This window comes from Phacochoerus africanus, chromosome 2 (assembly GCF_016906955.1).
Source record: "Phacochoerus africanus isolate WHEZ1 chromosome 2, ROS_Pafr_v1, whole genome shotgun sequence".
NCBI classification, from domain to species: domain Eukaryota; kingdom Metazoa; phylum Chordata; class Mammalia; order Artiodactyla; family Suidae; genus Phacochoerus; species Phacochoerus africanus.
Genome location: NC_062545.1, coordinates 164,689,595 through 164,713,687, shown reverse-complemented (window position 1 = coordinate 164,713,687; position 24,093 = coordinate 164,689,595). Strand labels below are relative to the sequence as shown.

Below are 24,093 nucleotides of genomic sequence, written 5' to 3'. Positions count from 1 at the left end.
GATTTGCCCTGAGGAAAGATCTTTTGTTTTCTCTTAACAAAAGAGCCTTATTTACTCTTCTATTATTATTAGTCATGTTTCTTTCAATAAGAGCATGTGTATTTGGGTAATTATTACCTTAGTATAGATATTTGGCCTTTGTTTTAATTTAGCCCTAAAATTTTAGTAATTTCTATAATGATTTCTTTCTGTCCATAGCTTATAAATTAGAGTATGCTTTTTAGTTTCTAAGTGTAGGAGAGTTTATACCTTTCTGTTTCTTACTGATTTTTAATTTTATTGTGTTATGGTCAGAGAGTATTGGAAAAAACTTGAAAAAACTTGACCACTTTTCATTAACATTCTATTTGTGTTTGAAAAAAATGTGTATTCTGCCTTTGCTGGGTATAGGGTTCTTTATATATCTATTAGATCAAGTCTGTGGTGTTCAGATTACATGTTTCCATCACTGATTTTTTTTTTTTCCTGGCTTTCATATCCAGCCAAGTCTTCACTGTGTCAGAATCTCTTATGGTGATTGTGCCTTTGTCATTCAGTTCACTTTCTCTTCGTTAGTATTCGCCTGTTATATCTTTTGTCTCTTAGCTAGCTCTGTTTTTCTTTTTCCTTGCTTTTTAGTGTACTCTTTATTCTCTTTCATTTTCTGTACTTGCTTTGAAGTTGTATTTTCTATTTCTGTTCTTTTAGTGATCATGTTAAAATTTTTAACCAACATCCTTGGTTTAATGTCAAAATCAGTCACTCTTTCTTTCCTCTCTTGCTGGATAACATACAACTTTGGGGAACTTTAATGCTGTTCTTCCCATTCCCACTTTCCATTGTTCAGTGGAATTTTAAAACTATCTTATCTTTAAACTTTCCAAATTCTTGTGAATATTTTATCTTTTTTTCAACAATCAGTGCTTCTTTGATTTCCTTATATGTAAACAAATTCCTTTGCCCACCATTGGTTCTTGCATCTCCTTTTTTTTTTTTTTTTTTTGTCTTTTTGCCATTTCTTGGGCCGCTCCCATGGCATATGGAGGTTCCCAGGCTAGGATCTAATCGGAGCTGTAGCCACTGGCCTACACCAGAGCCACAGCAACTCAGGATCTGAGCCACGTCTGTGACCTACACCACAGCTCATGGCAACGCCAGATCCTTAACCCACTGAGCAAGCCCAGGGATCGAACCCAAAACCTCATGGTTCCTAATTGGATTCATTAGCCACTGAGCCACAACGGGAACTCCAGTTTCTTGCATCTCCTTTTTTCCAAGTTAAGTTGCTCCTCATGAACTTTAACCTCTGTTTCTTGGTTCTCAAAGTGTGGTCTATAGATCAGCAGTGTCAGAATCCAAAAACTTACTAGAAAAGTAAATTTTGGGGTCCCAACCCAGACCTTCTGAAAATCAGCAGTTCTGGGGGTGAACCCAGCAGTCTGTGTTTTAACACCCGCTCCCCTGCCCAGTTTTCTGATGCCCACTCAAGTTTGAGAAGCTCTGCTCTGATGGCACCTTCAATGAGAGACTGAGAGAAAGGCCTTCCCTACCTCTCTGTTAAGTGGTAGTTTAGCTGATTATAGAATCCTTGGTTAACAGTTACTTTCTTTCAGTACTCTGGAGGTGTTGTGTGTCTGTCTGTCTGTCTTCTGGCTTCCATAACTGATGATAAATTGACAATCCGCTTCCCATATTTTGGTCTCTTTTCTCCAGTGATTTTGAATTTTTCTCTATGTCTTTGATTTTCTGTAATTTTATTGTCATGAACCTAAGTGGGGATTTCTTTTTATTTATTCTGCTTTGGATTCATTGTGATTCTTCAATATGGGGTTTGTGTTTTCCTTTATTCTGGAGATTTTTCAGCAGTTATTTCTTTACATATTGTATCTTTCCTATTATCTGTATCAGTTACTCCTATTGAGTTTTCGATTCAAGTTCACATTCTCTCTTCCTTACCTCTTTCCTGTTTTCTGTTTTTCTCATTACTGTATTCTGGGCTCAGCTCTTCTAGTTAATTATCTTTTAAGCTTTTTTATAATCTACTCTTTATCAGTTCATGTGTCTCATATTTCACTGACTGTTTAATTGCTCAGAGGTCTGTTTGGTCTTTTTAAGTTTGCTTGGCCTTTTTAGTGATTGTTATTATGTCCTGTTCTACCCCTTTTATTTATTTTTCTATTCATACTTTCAACTTTATAATCATTCTAAGATACTTATTTCATAGCTTCTTTCAGATTATCCTTTTATCTCTGGTTCCTGGGGTATTAAATCTCCCACTTGTTATGTCTGTAGACTCTCCTCAGTGGTATTTGACTGCCTAGTTCAGTTTATAATTTTGGTGGATTTGGGTGGGGGGGGGGGTTTGTTTGTTTGTTGTCTTTTTAGGGCTGCACTCACAGCATATGGGAATTCCCAAGCTAAGGGTCAAATCATAGCTGCATCTGTCAGCCACAGCCACAGCAACACCGGATCCAAACCTGGTCTGCAAACTACACCTCAGCTCGCAGCAACTCTGGATTCTGTAACCCACTGAGAGAGACCAGGGATCAAACCCACATCCTTGTGGATACTAGTCAGTTTCTTAACCTGCTGAGCCACAATGGGAACTCCTATAATTTTGTATTTTTAAGTGTGCTTGTCTTCATTTTCTTTCCCCTATGGCACTTTAATACATCCTGACCTTTATTTACTCTTAACTTTTTAGCTTGGGTTGATGCACCCTCAGTTATTATAACTATGGACCTCATACCCACTTTGGTGTAGGCTTGGCATCGGAATGTTTTAGAGATCTGGGGGTTTTGCTTGTTTTTCTCCTAGTTATAGTCCTGGACAGAAGGAAGGCTTCCTTGCAGCTTTCCTAGGCCTATGGGTAGAATTTTCTTGTTGCCTTTTCAGATGTGAATTTTAAGCAGGGAACTGTGTTCTGACTCCCTAGGTCATCCAGACTCTAGGCCATGTTCCTTGTCCCCATGTGGAGATTAAAAACCTGAGCCCAAGCACCAGGTCCAGGTCCAAAGCCCACTTCTCTAATTTTGAGTCTTTCTCCTTATCTGGTACCTAGAGTTTCTCTCTCTTTTCCCAAGTTTTAAAAAGATCTACCTGTTAGGGGAGAAGAGACTCTTTTTGTGGCATAACTGTAAGTCAGTATGGGGTCTTTATGGTAAGCATCACCATTAATAGCATTAGAAGCATAAAGTGCCATTCGCAGTAGCTGCTGTCATGAACGCTTTCTCATGCTTGTGTAACCCTCATACTCATTCATTTAGGAATTTTTACAATCAACTGCTTTGAAACTCACAGCACTCCCCTCAGGATGGTAGGGGAGTTGTTATTCCCAATTTGTCAGAAGATCAGGAAATGAATGGCGTTGCCAGAAGTTCCAGCATATGTCAGAATCCAAACCAGAACCCCAGGGCGTGCTAGCTTTCCAGATGTCTCCACATCAGGCCCAAACCCTCCTCTCCAGGAAGCTCCAGTGTCAGCAGTGGACAGTCATGGCCTGAAAACATTTAGAGCCCACTTACACAATGTTGGGTTTTTATTTTGTTCAAAAACAAAAGCAGCTTTAATCAACAAATACATTAACTTTTTTAATAGGCTTATTTTTTACAAGTTCTATATGAGAAAATAAGATGGCAGGTTTTCAGAGTTTCCATTGTGGTTCAGTGGTAACTAATCCAACTACTATCCATGAGGATGTGTGTTCAATCCCTGGCCTTGCTCAGTGGGTTAAGGATTCAGCATTGCCATGAGCTGTGATGTAGGTGGCAGATGCAGCTCAGGTCTGGCCTTGCTGTGGCTGTGGCATAGGCTGGCAGCTATAGTTCCAATTTGACCCCTAGCCTGGGAACTTCAATATGCTGGGTACAGGCCTAAAGACAAATAAGTAAATAATAATAAGATGGCAGGTTTTCAAGTAAGAGTAAATAATTTGGCCTGTCCAGTGCAACAAGTGCAGTTCTCTTCAGGGTGGCAATGCATGGGCGTTTGGTACGTTGTTGGAGTCTCTTTAGGAAGAAAATATGAAAACCCAGTCTTCTTATTCCATCATAAGAATGACCCCTAGGAAGAAAAGATAAACATTAGAAGAGGATAATGATTTCTCAACTTTCATGCATCAATCTCCAGAAGAAAAAAAGACCAGAAATGTCTCAGCACTTAATTCTACCCACGGCTAATCAGCACCTGCCAGGTGACAAGCCAGACAAGGGAGTAAATACCGTGGCTGGGGGGCAGCCCTTTCAAATATATTCCTTGGGAAACTGGTCACTTAAGATGGTCAAACTTGCATACAGAATGATGAAGTTTTAAGCTTTTTTTTTTTTTCAATATTTTCAGGTGGGAAAACAAAAACAATAAAGAATTACTGGGGGGAGTTCCCACTGTGGCTCAAGCGGTTAAGAATCTGACTAGTATGCATGAGAACGCAGGTTCCATCCCTGGCCTCACTCAGTGAGTTAAAGGATCCAGGGTTTCCCTGAACTGTGGTTGCAGACGGGGCTTGGATCCCACGTTGATGTGGCTGTGGTGTAGGCCAGTAACTGCAGCTTCGATTCGACCCCTAACCTGAGAACTTCCTTATGCAGCAAGGGAGGACCTAAAAAACAAAACAAAACCAAAAAAAATAAAAAAAATAAAAAACAAACAAAAAAAGGAATTACTGGGAATCTCGGGTTTTTGAAAATGGAAAAGCCTTAACATTTGCCTAGTCAAGTCCTGCTGAACTGGGAAGGAAGGAATTCCACAGTGGAGCAGTCATATCACAGAGCTAGCTGGCAGTAGGGTCTGCCCTAGAAGGCATGTCTTTGTAAAGCTGGCATGAGATAAGGGAAAGAAATCATTTTTTTCAGCTTAATTTTCTTCGATCACAGTTAATCATGGCTAAGAACGTTAGACAACTGCTTTTCCTTTTTGAGACTTTGCCTTTTTTTTTTGTGAGAACTCCCTGTTCCTGTCATGGTTTGTTCTCTCCTGTCACTTTGGTTTCTGCTCACATTTCCCTTTCCCCAAGCTGCCTTCCCTGACCACCTCACGTAAAGTTCCCCAAGGAACTTTCTAGCGTTTTCCCTCCTAGCATTTACCACTTCGTATTCATTTATTTCTTACTACCCATTGCTCACAGTAGCCCCTAAACTCCAGGAGGGAATAGGGAAAGAAAGCTTGGGTTGATAACATTATTTCCCTACCACACAAAATGCCTGGCATAGATTAAATGTCTCAAGAAATACTTGTTGAATGAATCAGCAAATGAACCACCAAAGAATGAATAAATAAACTAGATAGAAAATCCTCATTTGTTATGGCCTATAGTGTTGGTAGAGGGAAAAGCATGATAATGTCCTTAATGGCTTATGTTAGAACATTGTATCCTTTTCTTTATGTTGGTGGTTGTCCAGATACAAAATTTCTATCTTTTCTAGAATCAGAATTGATATATGACTTTGTCAGACTAGTACATAAATGTGATATGTTTTCAAATCTAATGTTCAGTGAAAACTGAATGAATGAAAATGAAAACTGGCCTTAAATGTTAACAACTAAGAACAGACCAGAGTACAAATTGTCTTTAGAATGTTAAGATAGGTAAATATCTTGAAGTACAAAGTAGAACATTCTGACATGACCATTGTTTTCTATGAGAGTAGTTGTTTTCAGTTTGGGTGAGTTATTATTTGTATCATTGTGTCTTTTTTTTTTTTAACACAATGAGTTTATTAATAGTTGTACAATGATCATCACAATCCAATTTTATAAGATTTCCATCCCACACCCCCAGAGCAACCCCTACCCCCCAAGCTGTCTCCTTTGGAAATCATAAGTTTTTCAAGATTGTGTCTTAAAACAGTAAAACAGGGGTAGCTTTTATTCTTCATCTTCCTCTTTCTTATCAGGAGTAAGCATGGTGGAGTTGCAAAATTTGGAGTCTGGAGACACTTTGCAAAGGATTAGTATATTTCATGAACACAGTCCAAGATATTAGCAAAGTATTCCTGCCCAAACTCACGCTATTCACTAAAAAGCAACGGGTTGTTCTGAGCGTGAGGCTGTCACAGTTGGGTCTGAGTGTGCAAAAGCCAGTCCTTTCTGCTTGATTAAAAAAAATTTTAACTTTTTCAAAAGCCTGAAGTCAGGGCTCTGACTGATGGATGTTGTAAGATACTTGACAACATAACAAGTAAAGAATATTTAAATGACTATATAGAAATGTTATTACTTGACCTGAAGAGATTCTAGAACTTGTAAATAATGTTAGCTCTGTTACTGAGCCCACTCCTGTGGCATCATCACTCTGCTTCATAGATTAGAGCATTCCAGATTTAAGGAAATCCTTGCCTAGGACCACTAAATAGTAAACACCTAAAATGAGGACTTTTCCAGCACGCTGTCTCCCCAGTTTTCACTCTTTGACAAGAGTATCAGTTCATTTGCCTTTCTGCTCATTACTTTTTCTCCCAAAGATTTTTAAAGCACAGCTAGTCTTTTTAGGATGACAGTATAGGCCATTTGGGGCTGTGTGTTAAAGTGTGATAACCAATAACTCTTACCTGAACTACAACCAATAAAACGATTACGATACACCCTGACCCACATTCAGATGAAAGTCACATGGAAAGTCTATGGAGCTGTGATCTCTGCAACATCAGTATAGTTGTTTTCAAGAATGAAAGTCCCATTCAGTGCAGATTAAGCATAGTCATTTCTAGAACTTTCCCATATGTTATGTAGACATTATGTAAATTACAGTGGAAATATGGAGCGTGACAGTTTTAAAGTTTACAGTTCATGCAATTTTCTGAATGTTGGCCTAGTATACATAAAATTTCAAGCATATTGTTCATAACGTCTATATTTATACATTTGTCTTCCAGGCTGTTCCTTACTCCAGAGAATTTAAGCAGAAATATGACTACTTTAGGAAGAAATTAAAGAAACCTGTGAGTACATGTCTTCTAAAAATGCTGCTCTAGTCATGTGTAAGTTACCAAAATTACTTCAGTGAGAACAACTTGTTTGTTACTCTTGTGTGTATACTAAAAATATTACCTTCCTTTTTTCACTGCACTTTGATCCACCTGGATCTTCCATCTGAATTTTTTTTGACAGAAATGGTAAGTGAAGATTAACTTAGTATTACATATCAAATCACCTGAAGGTAATTTCTTATGTAATACATTAAAAGGTAGAAGTGATTTTTATGGGGTATAAAATAATTCAGGACCTTGTGAAAAAAATTCGGGGATGCCTACACAATTGCTTATGGTTATCATATTTAATAAAACCTAGTTCCTAACTAGAAAACTGTTCAAGTCCACGCCTTTAAATTCAGAAGAATAGTTTTAACTATAATATGTACAATGTAACTATAATTTATAATATTTGGCAATTAAAGCCAAATGTAATTTTAAGATTAAAATTCTCATTGGGAAACCCATTAAGATTTTGACCAAACTGGGAAACCCTCTAAGGTTTTTTTGGGTTTTTTTTTTTTACAGGTAGTGTTTCAAATTACAGTATTATATTTTCCACTCATCTATCTCTCCAAATACCTTAACATTTTATCTTCTGTTTTACTTTCTGATTTCACCTCTTTGTATAGATTTTACCAGTTTTCTCCTCAGTTCATGCCTTTACTACTTTCTGGTGTTTCTGTACTGGTCACCGTTTCTTGGCTTCTTCTCATTGGGGAAAGGAGACCGTCTGCGTAGCTCAGCTCACTGCCGTCTGCCTGTGCTCTGTTGCCATCTCTCCCCACTCCTCTCCCTCAGTTGTTGCCTCATTTTCTGGCATCTGCTATAGATAAGACACTAAGGATGCAGAAACTATTTGTATGTGTGTCTCTGTGTCCTTTTTTTTTTTTTTTAAGAGCCACACCTGCAGCATATGGAGGTTCCCAGGCTAGGGGTCAAATCAGAGCTGTAGCTGCCGGCCTACACCACAGCCACAGCAATGCAAGATCTGAGCCAGGTCTGCAACCTACACCACAGCTCATGGCAATGCCAGATCCTTAACCCACTGAGTGAAGGCAGGGATCGAACCTGCATCCTTGTGGATACTAGTCAAATTGGTTTCCACTAAGCCACGATGGGTGCTCCAGAAACTCTTGAGACACAGCCTCTGCCTCAGGGAGCTCTCACTTAGGGGTTCTGCCCTCTCTTCCAATATCCTAACCCAATGAACTCCTTTTGAAATGACTCCCAATTTGAATGCATAAAAATTCCAGGGTTTCTATGTGAGTCACCTGCATTTCTCCCAGTGATAAGTGTTGACTTGGTGAGTATCACCCTGACTCACTCTGTGGCACTTTCACTATGGTACCTTCTGCCTGGAAATTGACCTTGCAAATCCATCCTCAGAGCAAAGCTGACCCTGGGTCTCTTTCTCTAGGAAACACTTGTTCACAACTTCAGTCATGTGCTTTTTTATTTTCACATTCATTAACTGTGGCCTTTGGGATGCTTCCCCAAAACTTGGCATGATAATCAGGGTCCCACTCCCCTGGAAGTGGAATTAGCTTGTTAAGGCATCATGGGTCACAGCTATCAGCTGGAGGCTGTACCAGGGCTGAGCATGGTCCCAGCCTGGCCAGGTGGGGATTGTCTGTGGGTTGTAATTCCCTGGACTAAAGTCCCTTTCTTTGACCAAAACAGTATATAGAGTTGACTGGGTTTCACTTGCCAGTGGGTGGCACTCAATTGTTTGTGAAAGGGAAAGAGGATGAGATTGTCTGTATTCAGCATAGTTCCTTCTGCAGCACATGCTGCTGACTCAGGCTGCAGCTGCTGGTGGATTCCGTGTGTCTCCTGACATCGGGAGGCTCTCTATCCACCTGAAGAACAATCTAGAAAGGAGAAAGTCTCATTGGGAACCATGCATGACCACTTGTTTATTTGAAGACTGCCATGATTTTGCTCTTCGTTGTTTCTTCTGTTCGGAAGTAAGATGTATATTTACTGTCTGGTTGTGTGTATGTCTTTTCTTTGTTTAGGCTGATATTCCAAATAGGTTTGAGATGAAACTTCACAGAAATAACATATTCGAAGAGTCCTATCGGAGAATCATGTCTGTGAAAAGGCCAGATGTCCTGAAAGCAAGGCTGTGGATTGAATTTGAATCGGAGAAAGGTCTGGACTACGGGGGCGTGGCCAGAGAATGGTTCTTCTTACTGTCCAAAGAGATGTTCAACCCCTACTATGGTCTCTTCGAGTATTCCGCAACGTAAGTGTCCCGCGTGCATTCAGAATGTGTCCCCGCCAAAGCTGTTTGGTTCTTGAGGAATTTAAACATAATAAAAGAATAAAGCAGCTCCCCGGTTAGAGATGAATTAACACTGCTGACTTCAGCCCCCCCCATCCCCCACCCTCGATAAATCTAGAACAGGTTCTGACGCCACATGGTGAAAGTAGTATACTCTGTGAGCACCTAAAAATAATTCTTCTCTCGTCTTTTGGGTTTGTGTCATTGAAATTGGAAATGTGTTGGGTACTTATGGTAATGAACGAGGCGATTTTCATTTTTATGTTAATCTGGGAGAATTTGTCACTGTCACAATTGAGAAGGTCTTCCTCATGTGAACAACAAGAGTTTCTGAAGTGACACTACTTAAAGGGAAATTGAGGCCCCGAACTTCAGGATCCAAGGGACCACGCCCTGGGCCTGTGAGGGAAGGCCCGGATTCCCCCTGCCCTGCGGGGAGGGGTTCATCACTGCCAGGCCTGCACGCTGAGGCAGCGTGAGTTGCTTTCTCAGGAATCAAACACCAGCTGCTCACAGGGCCACCTATTCCTCCTCCAGGCCATGGCTTCTCCAAACCCTTGCTGACCTTGAAAGGCAGAGGACGAGGGTGCTCTCTGTCTTCCCCCTGGTGCCGGGCTCCTGAGGGCGCTTTTGGAAGGCAGCCTCGGTACTTTTCGAGGTGCTCTGGCCAAGAATTTCCCATTCTGTAAAACTGATAAAGCCACTGAAGCGGAGGGGAGGCCCAAGGCCAGATCCTCACCTCTCTCCCACATTCCCAAGGCTGCCCCCTGAGGAATCTGGCCACAGAGCCCATTCAGAAAACCACGAACCTCGTGATTATGAGACCAGAGGACAATGAGGTGTACATCAACATTTTGACATTCGCATTGGGACATTGGCAAAGGCTCTCAGAGGACATAACCTCCTCACAGAGATAGCTCCAGCATTCACATGGCTGGGAGTCCTTCGGTATATATGGTTTCTCGTCCTCCAAGGATACTTGGCTGAACTGTATGAAATCGACATTTTTGTAGATATCAAGTTTCTTATGGTTTACCGTAACAGGGCACATGCACCAGCTCTAGTAGACTTCTGTCATCCATCATGGAAAAAGGCTAACTAATAAGTCAGTCCCCTTCTGTAACTTGTATGCCTATTCTGTCAGGTACAGGGAGTTTGCAGGGACACTGTAAAAGCTTAATGACAGGTTGTTAAAAGCAACAGAAAATTCAAATTTTTGCATTTCTTACTGATTGCATTTCTATATTGCCTTTCTTTTTCTGTTTCTTCCTCCCCAAAAGGGACAACTATACACTTCAGATCAATCCCAATTCAGGCCTCTGTAATGAAGATCATTTGTCCTATTTCACTTTTATTGGAAGAGTTGCTGGCCTGGCAGTATTTCATGGGAAACTTTTAGATGGTAAGTTATTAAACAGTGTCGAAGCAATAAAAAAAAAGAGTAGTGCTGTTTGTGGTTTCTTATAAGGTGTCTTATCTTTCACATCATAGATTTTAAGCAAAAGTGCTTCACTGGTTCTCTAAATCAATAGTTGTTTTTTTCTTTGTTTTTGGGGTTTTTTTGTGAATGTTTTGACCATAATGGAGGTACTTTTTCCTAGTGTCATCTTAATCTGAGCACCGAACACAGTGTCTACATGCAGTTTAAAAAAAATTTTTTTTTAACTTGAATGTGAAGCACAGAACGTTCTGTATTTGTGCATTTTCTATGTTTTCCACAGTAACTTATCTTTAGCAAGAACTAGATTTGATGACAGATGGAAAAAGCTAATTGAAAAGTTAACTAAAATGATCTAATCCATCCTGCCATTGTCCTATTTGTCCCCAAATTACTAGTTTTTTGAATGTGAAAAGACTATAAATAATTTCAAAGCCATGTTATAACTCAGCTAAGACCTTGACCTTGGGATCACTGCTGAAACAGATGTGCAATATAATCTCATTATTATTTAGAGCATGTAAGTCACGGAAGAATTTCCAGGTAACCTGGAAGTTAGACGTGAACCCCCCTCCCCGGCTGTATCAACAGGCTTGTCATAGACTTCTTTTGGATTCAGTCATTGAAAAAGTAGTGCCCTTACAAGAACATTATAGAAATCATCAGTGAGGAAGGAAAATCAGAAATATTTTTGAAGCATTTAGGGGTGAAATGGTTGAGGGTGGAAGCCTTTAAGATAATTGCTAGCTGATTGTAAGCCTCTAATTTCAGTATTTTATTTTTTTGTGGGGGTGGGAGGTTGGGAAGTAAACACTTTTTTTTCCTAATTAGGAGGGAAACTACCCTTACTCTGTCTGTGTGTATAGTGTGAATCTTTTAATTCACATCATGGGGCTCATGCCATAGATCATTTCAGCCTGTTGAGATTCACTTCAGCCTTCTTAGAAAGTCCCTTATTTACCTTCTGCCAAGTAAGAAGACGTGCTCAGTTGCTGCAAGGGGAATATAGCGAGGTTTAAGCCAAGATTCGGACCTTGGTGAATTTATGTTCTAGGGGGTGTGGGGGATATGGGAATCAGGATGCTGGGTCCAGAGCCTGGGCCAAGGGGAACACAGGGAGGACTCAGGAGGACCAGGCTTGGCTGGAGGGCCAGGAGTGCCCGACCGGGGTTAGCCTTGCCCGGATGCTGGGGGAGGCTTGGGCATTTAGAACTGGGATCATTTCAGAAGAGTGAGGACTGGCCCAGAGTCCAGGCTCCCTGGGGTAGTCAATGCAGAGAGGAGAGGGCTCCCAGGAGACTGCTGTGAGAGGAGATAACAGCATGCTCAGGAGAAGGTCAGAGGTGTGCCTGATGGTGTGTGGTCAGCAGTGTGTTTGGCTTCTCAGGACTCAAAGCCCCAGGGCAGAGCAGACACACCCTGTATGTCACATTCAGCCTCTGCTCCCCTCCGGGGGCTCTATCCTTTTTTCCTCCCTCGACACCAGTGGCTCTGAGCCTCAGCCCCAGGGCCATGTGAAGCCATTGGCAGCAAGAATATGCTTCTAGAGGGTCAGTGACAGGTTAGATCTGGAGGTGGGGCTGAGTCAGGGAGCTGAGGGTGAGGGAGGGAGGGGGCCTGTGAAGCTGACTTGCCTGGGAAGTGGTGAATTGGGCCCCTCAGGGCACCTGTGTTGTCATGGTGGTGGTGGTGGCTGAGTCCTTGCCACTGTGGCCTCTCTTAGGCCTCATCACCCTTCCTCGGGAAAACCGTACAACCTTCTGGATGGTCCCCGCCTTTCCTTCTTGTTGTCCGCCCCCCGCCCACCAAAGCCCCATTTTCTTCTCATTAACACCCCAGTGATGACACTGAGATGCAGGTGGAATTTCCACCTGGTGTTTCAGGGCCTTCCCTTGGCCCTGGGCAGCAGCCCAAGCTCTCCAGTATCTCGTGCAAGCTGTGTGCTCATGTTCAGTCCCTGCTCTGGCCTGTCCACCTGGGACACTCTGTGCTTGTGTCCCAGCGAGGCCCTGGCCTTGTCCCTCTTCTGGGAGGCTCTTTCATGCCCCGTGCCTGTGCTCTGTGCCTGCTGCCAACTCCTGCTTGTGATTGAAACTCAGTAGTCATCCGTTTTGACCTCACCTGTCTGCTGTGCCATCTCTGTTAGTAGAATTGCCCTCCTCCCTAGCCCCTGTCCCCACCCCCACCCCAAATGCTAGAAAAGTCTTTGTTCTGTCTCATTCAAACGAAAAGCAGGGTGATCTTTTGTTTCATGCTCTGATGCACAGCATCATCAAAGATTCCAAACTAACCCAGTTTTCACTGTGTTGTAGGTTTCTTCATTAGACCATTTTACAAAATGATGCTGGGAAAGCAGATAACTCTGAATGACATGGAGTCTGTGGTGAGTAAATCCAGGTCACTGCCATGGGCCTCACAGGCTGCTCACACCTTACAGAAGGGTACCTGAGACCATGTTGCTGTTACAGCGATTTTTACGGGTGTCGTCATTCAGTATGAACAGGGAACATTTAGTTATTCAGGAAGTTAATTGATCTCCCTGACTCTTTAAATAAGCAAATCATTGACCAAATTAACTCCAAGGGTCATTGGGAGACCTCAGCGCAGCCTGTGTTTTCCATTGAAAACTGCTAACACTGAACACTCAGAGGTTCATCTGCTGTCCTTCTATTTTCCAACCTCAAAAAATGGCAGAGGGAACGGACGAAACAGTCGATAAAGGGAAGAATATTAACCGCCACCCTAGTTGGGGAAGGGTAGGAGAGGGATGAAGAGAAAAAATAATTGCTGACTTTTGATTTGGGTTTTTATGTTGTTTTTAACTTATTTTATCTAGGCTGACCACTTTAGAGTTAGGGATTTTCTATCAAAACAAAAGTTGCTGTTCTTTCCTAATATACTTTGCTTCAGTTTTTCTTTTAAATTACCCATACCCCCACCACTCCCCTCCGAGCTTGGGGGCGTTTGCCCAGGTGCCAGCACCGTCACACAGGGGGCCATCAGGAAGCATCTTTGTCCACTTGGGGTATTTGCAGCTCTGCTTTCATATTCTGCCGCTTGAGTCAGCATCTTCCCCCGCCGGAGCCTTGCTGCCGAGTGGCCTGTGTCACTTGTGTACTTGGCTGTGTGAGCCACATGCCTGTTCTTCAGAGCGTCACTGCTGTTTCTACTCGTCCTCTTTGTGTGAAAGCGTCAGCCCCCAGCAGTGCACATGAATCCACTCACCTGGTGTTTCCATGTCTCTGTGTCCGTGGTCTTCTCAGTGTTCACCTTTTTTTTTTTTTTGTCTTTTTGCCATTTCTTGGGCCACTTCCCGCGGCAGATGGAGGTTCCCAGGCTAGGGGTCCAATTGGAGCTGTAGCTGCCGGCCTGCGCCAAAGCCACAGCAACTCTGGATCTGAGCCGTGTCTGCGACCTACACCACAGCTCACAGCAACACCGGATCATTAACCCACTGAGCAAGGGCAAAGATAGAACCCGCAACCTCAAGGTTCCTAGTCAGATTTGTTAACCACTGCGCCACGACGGGAACTCCAGTGTTCACCTTTAACTTACGCTTTATGCTTTTATTACTGTACAGTGAGGAAGCTAGGAGTATAGAAATTTCTCTTAAAGTCTAAGTTAATTTCATCCCCTTGTTGACAGTTGGTGCACACATTTTGTCTTCTTAGTGCCCCTTAGGTCCCCAGCCTTAGAGCCCAGAGGAGCCCAGGCTTTCAAAGCCTGTACTCCGGGTTTTAACACCAAGAGCAGCCTTCCTATTTGCTTACTGTGACTTGTAGGGAGCAGTAAAACCACAGGAAGGAACCTAACCTGAAACCAGTAGGTATTTAATTCAAACAGTCCCTATCCTTCCTATTTTCCTCTGATAGTTTCACTTTTAAAAGATGGGAAGTATATTAATCCCTAAGTGTTCAGTTGTATAATTGGATGACTGCCATTCAGAGCAGGCTGCTTCCTCTTCACAGAGGACAGTTGCCTGGTGGCTCAGCGGGTTAAGGATCTGGCGTTGTCACTGCTGTGGCTCTGGTTGCAGCTGTGGTAAGGGTTTGCTCCCTGACTCAGGGACTTGCACATGCTGCAGGTGTGGCCAAAACAAGAAAAATCAAAAAACAAACAAAACTGAATCTCTGAGCTGGTCAGCACTTTGCCCCAGGACACACAGCCCTACCAAGCCCTGTTACTCCCAAAACAGTTGGTTTTTTGGGCTGTGCCTGTGGCATGCAGAAGTTCCCGGGCCAGGGATTGAACCCATGTCACAGCAGCAGTTAAGGATGCTGAATCCTTAACCCACTGAACCACAAGGGAACTCCCAAAACAGTATTTTAGTTTATATGTTTATTTTAAAGTTTTATTGAAGCATAGTTGATTTACAGTGTTGTGATAATTTCTGCTGTACAACAACATGCTTCAGTTAATACATGGACACACATCTAGTCTCTTTCAGCTTCTTTTCCCACATAGATGATCCCAGAGTGTTGGGTACCGTTCTCTGTGCTCTACAGCAGGGCCCTGTTGGCCGGTCGTTCCATACACTTCAGTGTGCATAGGCCAATCCCACACCCCCAGTTCCTTCCTCCCCTCCCCCCTCTGTCCCTGTTGGTAACCATAAGTATGTCCAAAGTCTTGTGAGTCTGTTTTTGTTCTTCACATAAGTTCATTTGTATGCTTTTTTTAGATTCCACATATAAGTGATATCATATGGTGTTTATCTTTCACTGTCTAATTGCACTTAGTATGATAGTTTATATTTTTAAAGGAGAAGAGTAGGTGTAGGGTAGAGCTGGAAACATTAGTGACCTATTGCATTTCTTGAGATTCTGAATGGGATTACATTAGAAGAACATCATTATTTCAAAAAGTCAAATGAGTTTGTATTTTGAAAAAAATGCTTAATTTTAATTTTTGTGTCATTTCTACAGGATAGTGAATATTACAACTCTTTGAAATGGATCTTAGAAAATGATCCAACTGAATTGGATCTTATGTTCTGCATCGATGAAGAAAACTTTGGGCAGGTACGTGTGGGTCACCCCTTGAGCTCCTCTTTGACTTTCAGAGAGTCTTCTGCTTCTTCCTAGGCTGTACTACAACTTTGCTGGACAGTTGAAAGCAACCACTGAGAGCTTTATATTAATTTCCATCTCACTGTGTCAGGTTCTTAGTGTCATGCCTAGAAGTGAAGTCCTAGTTACAGCTCCCTCTCTCTTCCAACAAAGGGCAGAAATTCTAAGGCCTCTGGGGTATGAAGGAGGAGCACCTACTTCTAATCTAAAGCAGACCTCAATTTGAATGTTTGTGCCTTGGTTTTAAAATATAGATGTTTAAAAACATAGTGTTTGTGGGAGCTCCCCCCTCTGTGGCACAATGGGATCAACAGTGTCTTGTTAGCACTGGGACGCAGGTTCAATCCCTAACTCCGGAACTCCATATGCTGCGGGGCAGCCAAAAAAAAATTTTTTTTTTAAAGTAGAACTGGCTGGAAATGTGTGGCTTCAAAGCCCGAAGTGGAACAACCTGAGGGGTACGGCAGGAGCTCAGCTCAACACATGAGGGAAGAAGGTGACAAAATAGTAGATGTTGCTGTTTGTGCAAAGTAGACCCAGTGATTGTAGGACTCCGACACTCACTTCTTCCCCCAACCAAAAAAAATAGTGTAATTGGAGTTCCTGTTATGGCTTAGTAGGTTCAGAACCTGACATAATCTCTGGGAGGGTACGTATTTGATCCCTGGCCTTGCTCAGTGGGTTAAGGATCTGGTGTTGCCATGAGCTATGGTGTAGGTCACGTAGGCTGCAGATGCAGCTCGGATCCCGTGTTGCTGTGGCTGTGGTGTAGGCCAGCAGCTACAGCTATGATTCAACCCCTAGCCTGGGAATGTCCATATGGTGCAGGTGCAGCTGTAAAAAGAAAAAAAAAATAGTGTAAATGTTTACTTACTGCTATAAATATGTGACCAGGAGGAGGTGTTGTCTGGGGGGCCTTGGCTTTTTCACTTCTGTTTGAATGGTTCTCTTGCCATGATGAGATTTGTCTGTTGGGGCCCAGCAGGCTCAGCATTTCCTAACATTCCTTCTTGCTTTATGCCCATACTGTCATTAAGGCTGGATTAATCCTAAAGGTCAATTTCAAAGATGGAGTTGCCTGCTTGGAATTGTCATCATGATCCTACAGTGCTATAGGTTGCGTCTGTCTTAAACCTGAAACCTTTGATTCAGTTCTTCCCCAGTGATAACGGTGCTCTCAGGAAGGACTTCTCAGGGTGCCATCCAACCCTGGTATCTGTCCTTTCACAAAAGCCCAGAGAGAGTTCCCATCTCCAGACCAAATCTACGTGTCCTTGCCATGCACGAGATCATGGAGCCCATTGTAAGGGCTGCCTATGGAAAGGGAGCTTGATTTGTTTTCTGCTGCCTTAGAGATTAATGAAAGTGTACTCCCCTGTCCCCAAAATGTGTTTATGTTCTCTCTTGCTTCGTGATGCTGTGCTCAGTTTTATAGGTGAGGTGAGGAAATCAGGTGCCTGCCCTCTTGGCTTCACAGGCTTAGAGAAAAGAAGCTGATGCTAAAGGAGTTAATGACAACTGGGGGCAGAAACTGTTGAGCAAGCAGGTGTTCCCATAGTTCCCCAAATTACTGGTTACATGTGCTCAAACCAGGAAACAGTCCCTAGCGTGAGTCTTCAGAGCAGGTGGGGCTCGGGGACTCTGCATTTTCTCTCCTTCCTGGATGGTCGAGTTGGGGCCCATGGAATTTTAGGCACCAGGGACCTTGTGATTAATGTAAATGATCAGTTCGTCCATTAACCATCTTGTTTGGCCCTCCCCACCCTTCTTTGTTCCGTATTACACTTCACGCCTAAAAATTTTCAAGACAAACAGATGCTGCCCTCCCGTGTGGGAGTCTTGTCTTGGGGTGGGGGGAGGGAAAACGTTTCTGCAGCCCTCCCCCACAAAGCTGTCCCCTCCCACTTAGCGATGGCGCCCCAGGACTAACTGCACCACATGGCTTCCAGCTCTTGTCTGCACCCTCCCTCTGCGGGGTGGATCCTGACTGCTCCCCACTCCTTGAAGCACCTGCAAGTGGTTCCCACCCCCCTTCATCCCTTCCATCTCCTCCAAGGACTTTGCAGCCTCTGTTGGCCCCTCTGCAAATGTTCGTTGGGCGGCCCACCCACCCTGTGGCTCCAGCTCCATCCATCCTGTGCTGCTCTCCACCAGCCTCTAATCTCCAGTCCACATCCTTCCTCTGGCGTCCAGATTCCCCCTCCTCTGGCTCCTGAATCACTTCTCCTGAAAGAGCCACTGGCACCCGAACTAAAGCCACTTCCTCCTCCCAACCCTTCCTCTGCTCTGGTCTCATCAGCTGCCCCACTGTCCCCTCCAGCCTGAAGAATTCCCTTTGGAATCTTCCCACTTTCACATCACATGCCGTCTCCCTGGGGCCGCTGGTCACCATATCCAGGTGACTCAGCTCCTCCTTGCCAGCACCCTTGCCTCGTCCAGCCTGTGTGGTTCCTATGTGGCTGCTCTCTGCAGCCCAATGCAGCAGTTCTGGGAGGCAAACCTGGACAGGTAACTCTCCTGCTAAACAGAAATTCTTCCCTGGCCATCCTGTGCCCTTCAGTGTGAACTAAAAACTTTCCAGGATGGCTTAGGAACTCCCTGCCCACCTTTACCTTCCCTTCTGATACTTCCATCCTCTCACCTTGACAGCCAAGGGGTGCTGTAACAGTGGCTCCCAAGACGCCCTATGCCATGTCACTGGCTTTGTAGCGCCCTCTCCCTGCCAGCCATCCTCCCCTGTCCCCCACCACACCTCTCACGCTCTCCTCCATTCGGTCACCGACCTCCTGCCTCCTGTAAGCCCCTTGAGGTCTCTTTGCTTTCTCCCCTGTTTAGCATGTAGCTGATGGCTACTAAATGCTTTGTGAGCAAAGCAATGAACAGCGCTGCCCTAGTTTTTCTTAATGTTAACAATGTTAGAATTTATAGAAGCTCTGAGTGTGAGAAAACAAAAAAATTTGAATTGCAGTAATTTTTTTTTTAAGGTGGTCCTATTTAAGGGTCTTAACTGCCAATTTTCAAAGGGTAACGTGTGGCTGGTCATCCAGGAACTGTGTCATCTTTGCGTTTTTAATACACTGAGGGAAGAAGTAGAGATAAAGAACCAAGGAAGATTTAAAGTCAGTCTTGGGTGACAAATGCAAAAAAAAAAAAAAAAAAGGAGGTCTCTTCATATAGCCACTTATAGAAAACTTTATGACTAACTGAGCACATTCAGAAAACATTAGCAACACCACAGTTAGCAGTAGATGATCTGGGAAACCTTTCTGAGTTACAGTTAAATGTACCTCTTTCCACCTAATAAATAAAAACCAAACAGAACATATTTGCATCTTTTAGTGACTTCTCATAAAGATTCTGCTGATCTTTATAGTTCATGTCAATTTTTCATTAAATATAATTTTCAAACCTCGTTTAATGTAGATTTTTCTGACTTTTGGATTGAATCAAGGAGAGTAATGCAATAATCAAAACAGACTCTCGAGATGAGTAAGATAATGATTAGGTGCCCTATTTGTGAAATTACTGCCTCTACTTTTTAGAGTGCTAAACCTGATTAACAAGGAGCTAGTGTAGCTATTTTGCATTCTGGAAAGAAATTTCGAGTGAATTAAGCAGCCACATGCTGATCTCATCTCCCATATCCAGTCCATCGCCAGGCCCTGGTCATTTTTCCTTGCTAATATTCTTCACATCTCTCTGTTCTCCCTGTCTGTTCCACCAGCACCCAGGTCTAAGCTCCATCTTCTCTCGCAGACTCCTAACTGGTGTTTCATATCCACCCTGGCCTCCTTCAGTGGCAGTGATCTTTTCAGAATACGAACATAATCATGTCACTCCTCTGCTGAGAACGGTCAGAGATTTCCCACTTTATCACTGTCAAGAAAAAGACCCAGAGCCTTAGGAATTTGCCCCATGAAGTCCCGAGTGGCCTGGCCCTACCTGCTTCATCTCCGGATGCATTTTGCATGGCTGCTGTCCCTCATGCTTTCTGGGTGTGGTCCTACTAGACTTCTTGCACACACCAGGCTCCTTCTTGCCTCAGGACCTTTGCACATACTGTTCCTTCACTTAGGAACACACTTGCCCCGACCTGCAATTCAGACATCCTTTCCTCAAGGAAGCCAGCCCTGACTCCAGACCGCAGTACTTCAGAGCATCTTTCATATTCCCCTGTGGCAGGTACCATAAATGACTTGGCATTTATTTGTATGGTTATGTGTTAAGCATCTGTCACTCCCAGCAGGCTCAGTCTCGACGATGGCAGCCCTAGGTCTGCCGTTTGCACTCACCATGTGCACTCACCACCTGGCAGCCCCTGGTCAGGGGAGGCGCTCAGAATGGAGTTGAACCAAAAATGTGGGGATCCACAAGAAACTTTTGCGTGTGCCGCGCCCCCCCCCCCCCCAGCCCTCTGCAAAACTGCTGACCCTACAGTACAGTTTTCTACCTCAGGAGGAAGCCTGTGTTTCCTGTGCCAAAAGATAAAGTTGTAGTTAACCACCACGGTGAAATGGACATGCAGTCAGCTTTCCTTGGTGCTTTGAGCTGTCCTCTTCTCATTCCATAATTAAAAATATCACACCATGAAGTTTGGTGGTATCTGTCACTTCCTGTAATGAAACTGCATTACATGTTTCATTATACAGTTACATGCATAACTGTTGCCTTTTTTTTTTTTTTTTACTATTTGTTTTCTTTCTGGTTGGTGAGAATCTGAAGCTGCTGGTTTCCAGGGCCTACTAAAAATGTTTCACATGAACAGATTTCAAATATTTGAACAATCGTCATATGTCAACCAGCAAGAATAAACCATTCACTCATGTACACCCAAATGCACGCATGCGCCCTCACGTACCCACCCCGCCGGGAGGAGACATCCCTTTAGAGGTGTGACGAGTAGAAATTCATTATTGCAAGTTGAGCAAAGCAGCACCTGAGTTGGTTGTTTTGGAAGAGGCACCAGCAGCTGTGCAGTGGAGAGGGAAGGAGAATGGACAGCAGCCATGAAGGAAAATTCTTAAGGACCCAGCCTGAGTTGGGTGAATGCATGACAGCGCCCCAAGGGGGCAAAACCTAGTTCTAAGAGGACAAAAAGTCTCAGCCATTATAATGGCTTCTGGGGCCATAGACCATAAGTGCCTTTTTGATAAGATTGCATGGAGAGAGGAAAGGGGCTAATTGAGAGGGAATCTAAAAAGACTGCTAGGGGTGATCATTGAAAAAGCTGAGAAACACTGGGTTGGGGAAAGGGAATGAAGGGAAAAACCGATTCTGGAAATAGGAGGGGAGAGAGAGGTGAGAGGCAGGGTGAGGTCATAACAGAAGCTGGAAAGAACCAAACCAAGTTTGCTCCTCAAAGACCAGGCCAAGGAAATAGGCAGATGGCAACTGCAGGAAACACGGAGATGGGAAGGTGGGCTGATCCCTGAGATTGGCTGGGGAGGATGAAGACAGTGCCCAAGAATGGGATGGTGGGAGCTCCTGCTGTGGGGCAGCAAGATCAGGGGCATCTTGGGATCACGGGGACACAGGTTCAATCCCCAGTGGATTAAGGATCCAGTGTTGCCGCATCTGCATCTTAGCTTGAGACTGCAGCTTGGAGCTCCATGGGCCTTGGGGCTGCCACAAATGAAAAATGAGATGGTGGGTGGTATTTTTTTCCCCCAGAATTTCCATGAGAGTAAACATTTTGTTTGTTGCATCAGTAGCCCTCTTCCTTTCCTTCCCTCCTGCTAGTTACTGCTTTGTCCACTCTGATGTGAAGCCAGGGCTGGTCAGCTCGTAGGAGAAGGCCGTGCCTTGGGTTCACTCTTCAGGCTCCTGGGTGGCTCTGAGGGAGGGGCTTTCTGGGCCGGAGCCAGGAGGGGGGGGTCTGGATGCATATACAGTGGCTGGGGCTCTCAGGGCAGCAGGTGGCTCTATCCCTCAGCCTGGCTTCCTCAACATCTTTATGTCCCTGTGTGTGTGTGTGGCCCCTTTGAAAGAAATTCCACATGTCTTTTTTTGTGTGACTATAAAATCTAATTCTCAACAACAAATTTGGATCTCTGCAGTCTTGACAGATGTACCCTACCTTTTCTGTTAAACAGTTACATTTCTTGATAAGTGAATAGCGGATTTAAAAATGTTGTTCTCCATTGTTGCTGTGGTAGGAAGAATAATTAAAACTCATAAATAGCCATAAAATAATTTGCCTGCAATGATAACATCTTTAAGTGTGTAACGTCTTAACAATTTAGAAACCTCGTTAGACCTACCATTGGACACAGAGTTCATTTGCTGGGAAATAGTCCTGTATACATTTTACTTGTCTTCCTTTCATAGTAAGACATTATTACTCAGTGATAATATGCGAAGTAACGTCATAGTGGTGATTGTTGTTTTATCTTTGTAATTCCAGACATATCAAGTGGATCTGAAGCCCAATGGGTCAGAAATAATGGTAACAAATGAAAACAAAAGGGAGTATATTGAGTACGTATACACATACTTACTATCTTTTCTTTTATTAAATCGAACAGCATATTTGGTTGACGGCCGTGGCCAGAACAGCTCTTGCATATTAATGCACATACTTTTAACAGTATGAGTTCCTTTCTGGCTTGGGCCAACAGGAAGCTGAATTAGCGGCTGGAAAGTTTGACTTGTATCATGACTTCATGGAGCCACCCTACAGAGAAGCAGTAGGAAGAGAAACGGGTGCATACTATTAAGATGGCAAATACTCCAAGAGTCAGGAGGAGGGGGCATCTAGTCTGGCATGGAGAATTACAACAGTGGAGCATAGTGTCAACAGCCAGTTGGGGTAACGTTGGGAACAACCAAAGAAAAAAATCTCATCTCTCCTGACCTCTTTTCCGTAGTGAAAATGTAGGGAAGGAGTTTAAATGGATAGGGAGAATTCAGCCAGCACATGCAAACATAATGAATTGTTCCTCATGTTTGTAATTTTCGTAACTCAATCTCAGCCTCCACCAGTGAAACAAAATGTCGAGTCCTTTGGAAAGCTAGCTGTCCCGTAATCCTAGAATGTTTATACTAAGCAGGTCTTTCTCGGGCAGCTTACATTTTCCTCTTTGCTATATACATATGCATACAGTTCTGGTGTCTTCCAAGGATTGCCTGGGTGCCCTTGCTGGCCCTGGTGCAGGGATGAGGTCAGCGTAATAGCATTTGGCTCCCAGGTCCTAGTTCCCACTCATCAAGTGAGTTACAGCCATGCCCAGAGCTCCTTGTTTGCATTCAGAATTCCATTTCAGCAAACCAGGTTACTCCTCTCTCCTCATCGTAATTGGTCAGGGGATTTGAATTCTGAGAATTGGCCCAGGGTCTAGGTGTCCTTCATGCGATCTGCAAAGAGAAACCTGCCGTCCTTTCTAATTAGGAAGAATTGGAGAGTGTTGGCATCTCTACTTAGAGACCCTGACAAGGCATGAGCTGCTTCTACACTTGGGAGTTGAAAGCTTACTGTGCTTAATATAAAACTAGAAGGAAGATCCTGCAGTTCTTACCTGTTCATATTAATTGGCGCTTGTTCTGAACTTAGCAGGCAGACGATGTCGTAGCAGACACCATTGTCTCCATTTGAAAGTACAGACTTTGAATAGATTTTTAATATCACTCCACCCCAGAGTGACTCAGTTCGAAAGTCTGAGGATTTGGACCTTGTGATATGTGTTGTGTGTCATTCTTGGCAGTGATTTCTTTTAAATTTCAAATTGGGTGGGGAGCGGGGCTGGGCAGAGTCTCACTTGCCTCACTGCGGAAAGGATGATTGAAGCCTGCAGCTGCTCCCTGCCACCTGTACCCCCTGGTGCAAGCAGGCGATTGAGCTGATGGCAGCGCAGCCAATAAAACTTCATATGCTGAACAGTGGGTGGGCAGCAGGCTGGTCCTCAAGGGCTGTTGCCATGGCACCACCTTGTAAGCCAGAGCCCTTTATGACAAGGTCCTTGTGCTATTTCACGACAAAGCACCATAGATGGAATCCAAAGTGGATTCGCCTGGCAGTAAATTCCACTGTACACTGAACAGTGTTGCAGGGAAGATGCTTCGAGTGGATTTCTGTTACTCAAAAAGGGTTTACCATTAATCCTCCGAATGTTGGTATTAAAGTATTAGTGGTAAAGTGCTGATAAATTATGTCTTCATTGAAAATCAATGTATTTTATTGTTCGATACTAGAATGAAGTATCGTACAATAAAACACATTGTACTGGGTACTCCCCCTAAAATATGTACATTTGTACATGTCTGGGTATGTACATGTGTGAGTTTGTGTGCGTGTTTTGCACACGGACATATGTATTCAAACTGCATTTTCCCTTTTCTCCATGCAGTTACATTTATTAG

General features: G+C 43.6%; 1 protein-coding gene across 13 annotated transcripts in view; it reads left to right on the top strand.

The window, feature by feature from the left end:
• Positions 1 to 24,093, top strand: part of NEDD4L (NEDD4 like E3 ubiquitin protein ligase) — a 370,570-nt gene that overhangs the window by 330,974 nt on the left and 15,503 nt on the right. For all 13 annotated transcript variants that reach the window (XM_047767057.1, XM_047767056.1, XM_047767058.1 and 10 more), the window contains 6 exons: positions 6,849 to 6,914; positions 8,966 to 9,195; positions 10,515 to 10,636; positions 12,985 to 13,055; positions 15,595 to 15,690; positions 22,142 to 22,215. In XM_047767057.1, coding sequence (XP_047623013.1) covers positions 6,849 to 6,914; positions 8,966 to 9,195; positions 10,515 to 10,636; positions 12,985 to 13,055; positions 15,595 to 15,690; positions 22,142 to 22,215 — 659 coding nt within the window. The remainder of the gene's footprint in view (positions 1 to 6,848; positions 6,915 to 8,965; positions 9,196 to 10,514; positions 10,637 to 12,984; positions 13,056 to 15,594; positions 15,691 to 22,141; positions 22,216 to 24,093) is intronic.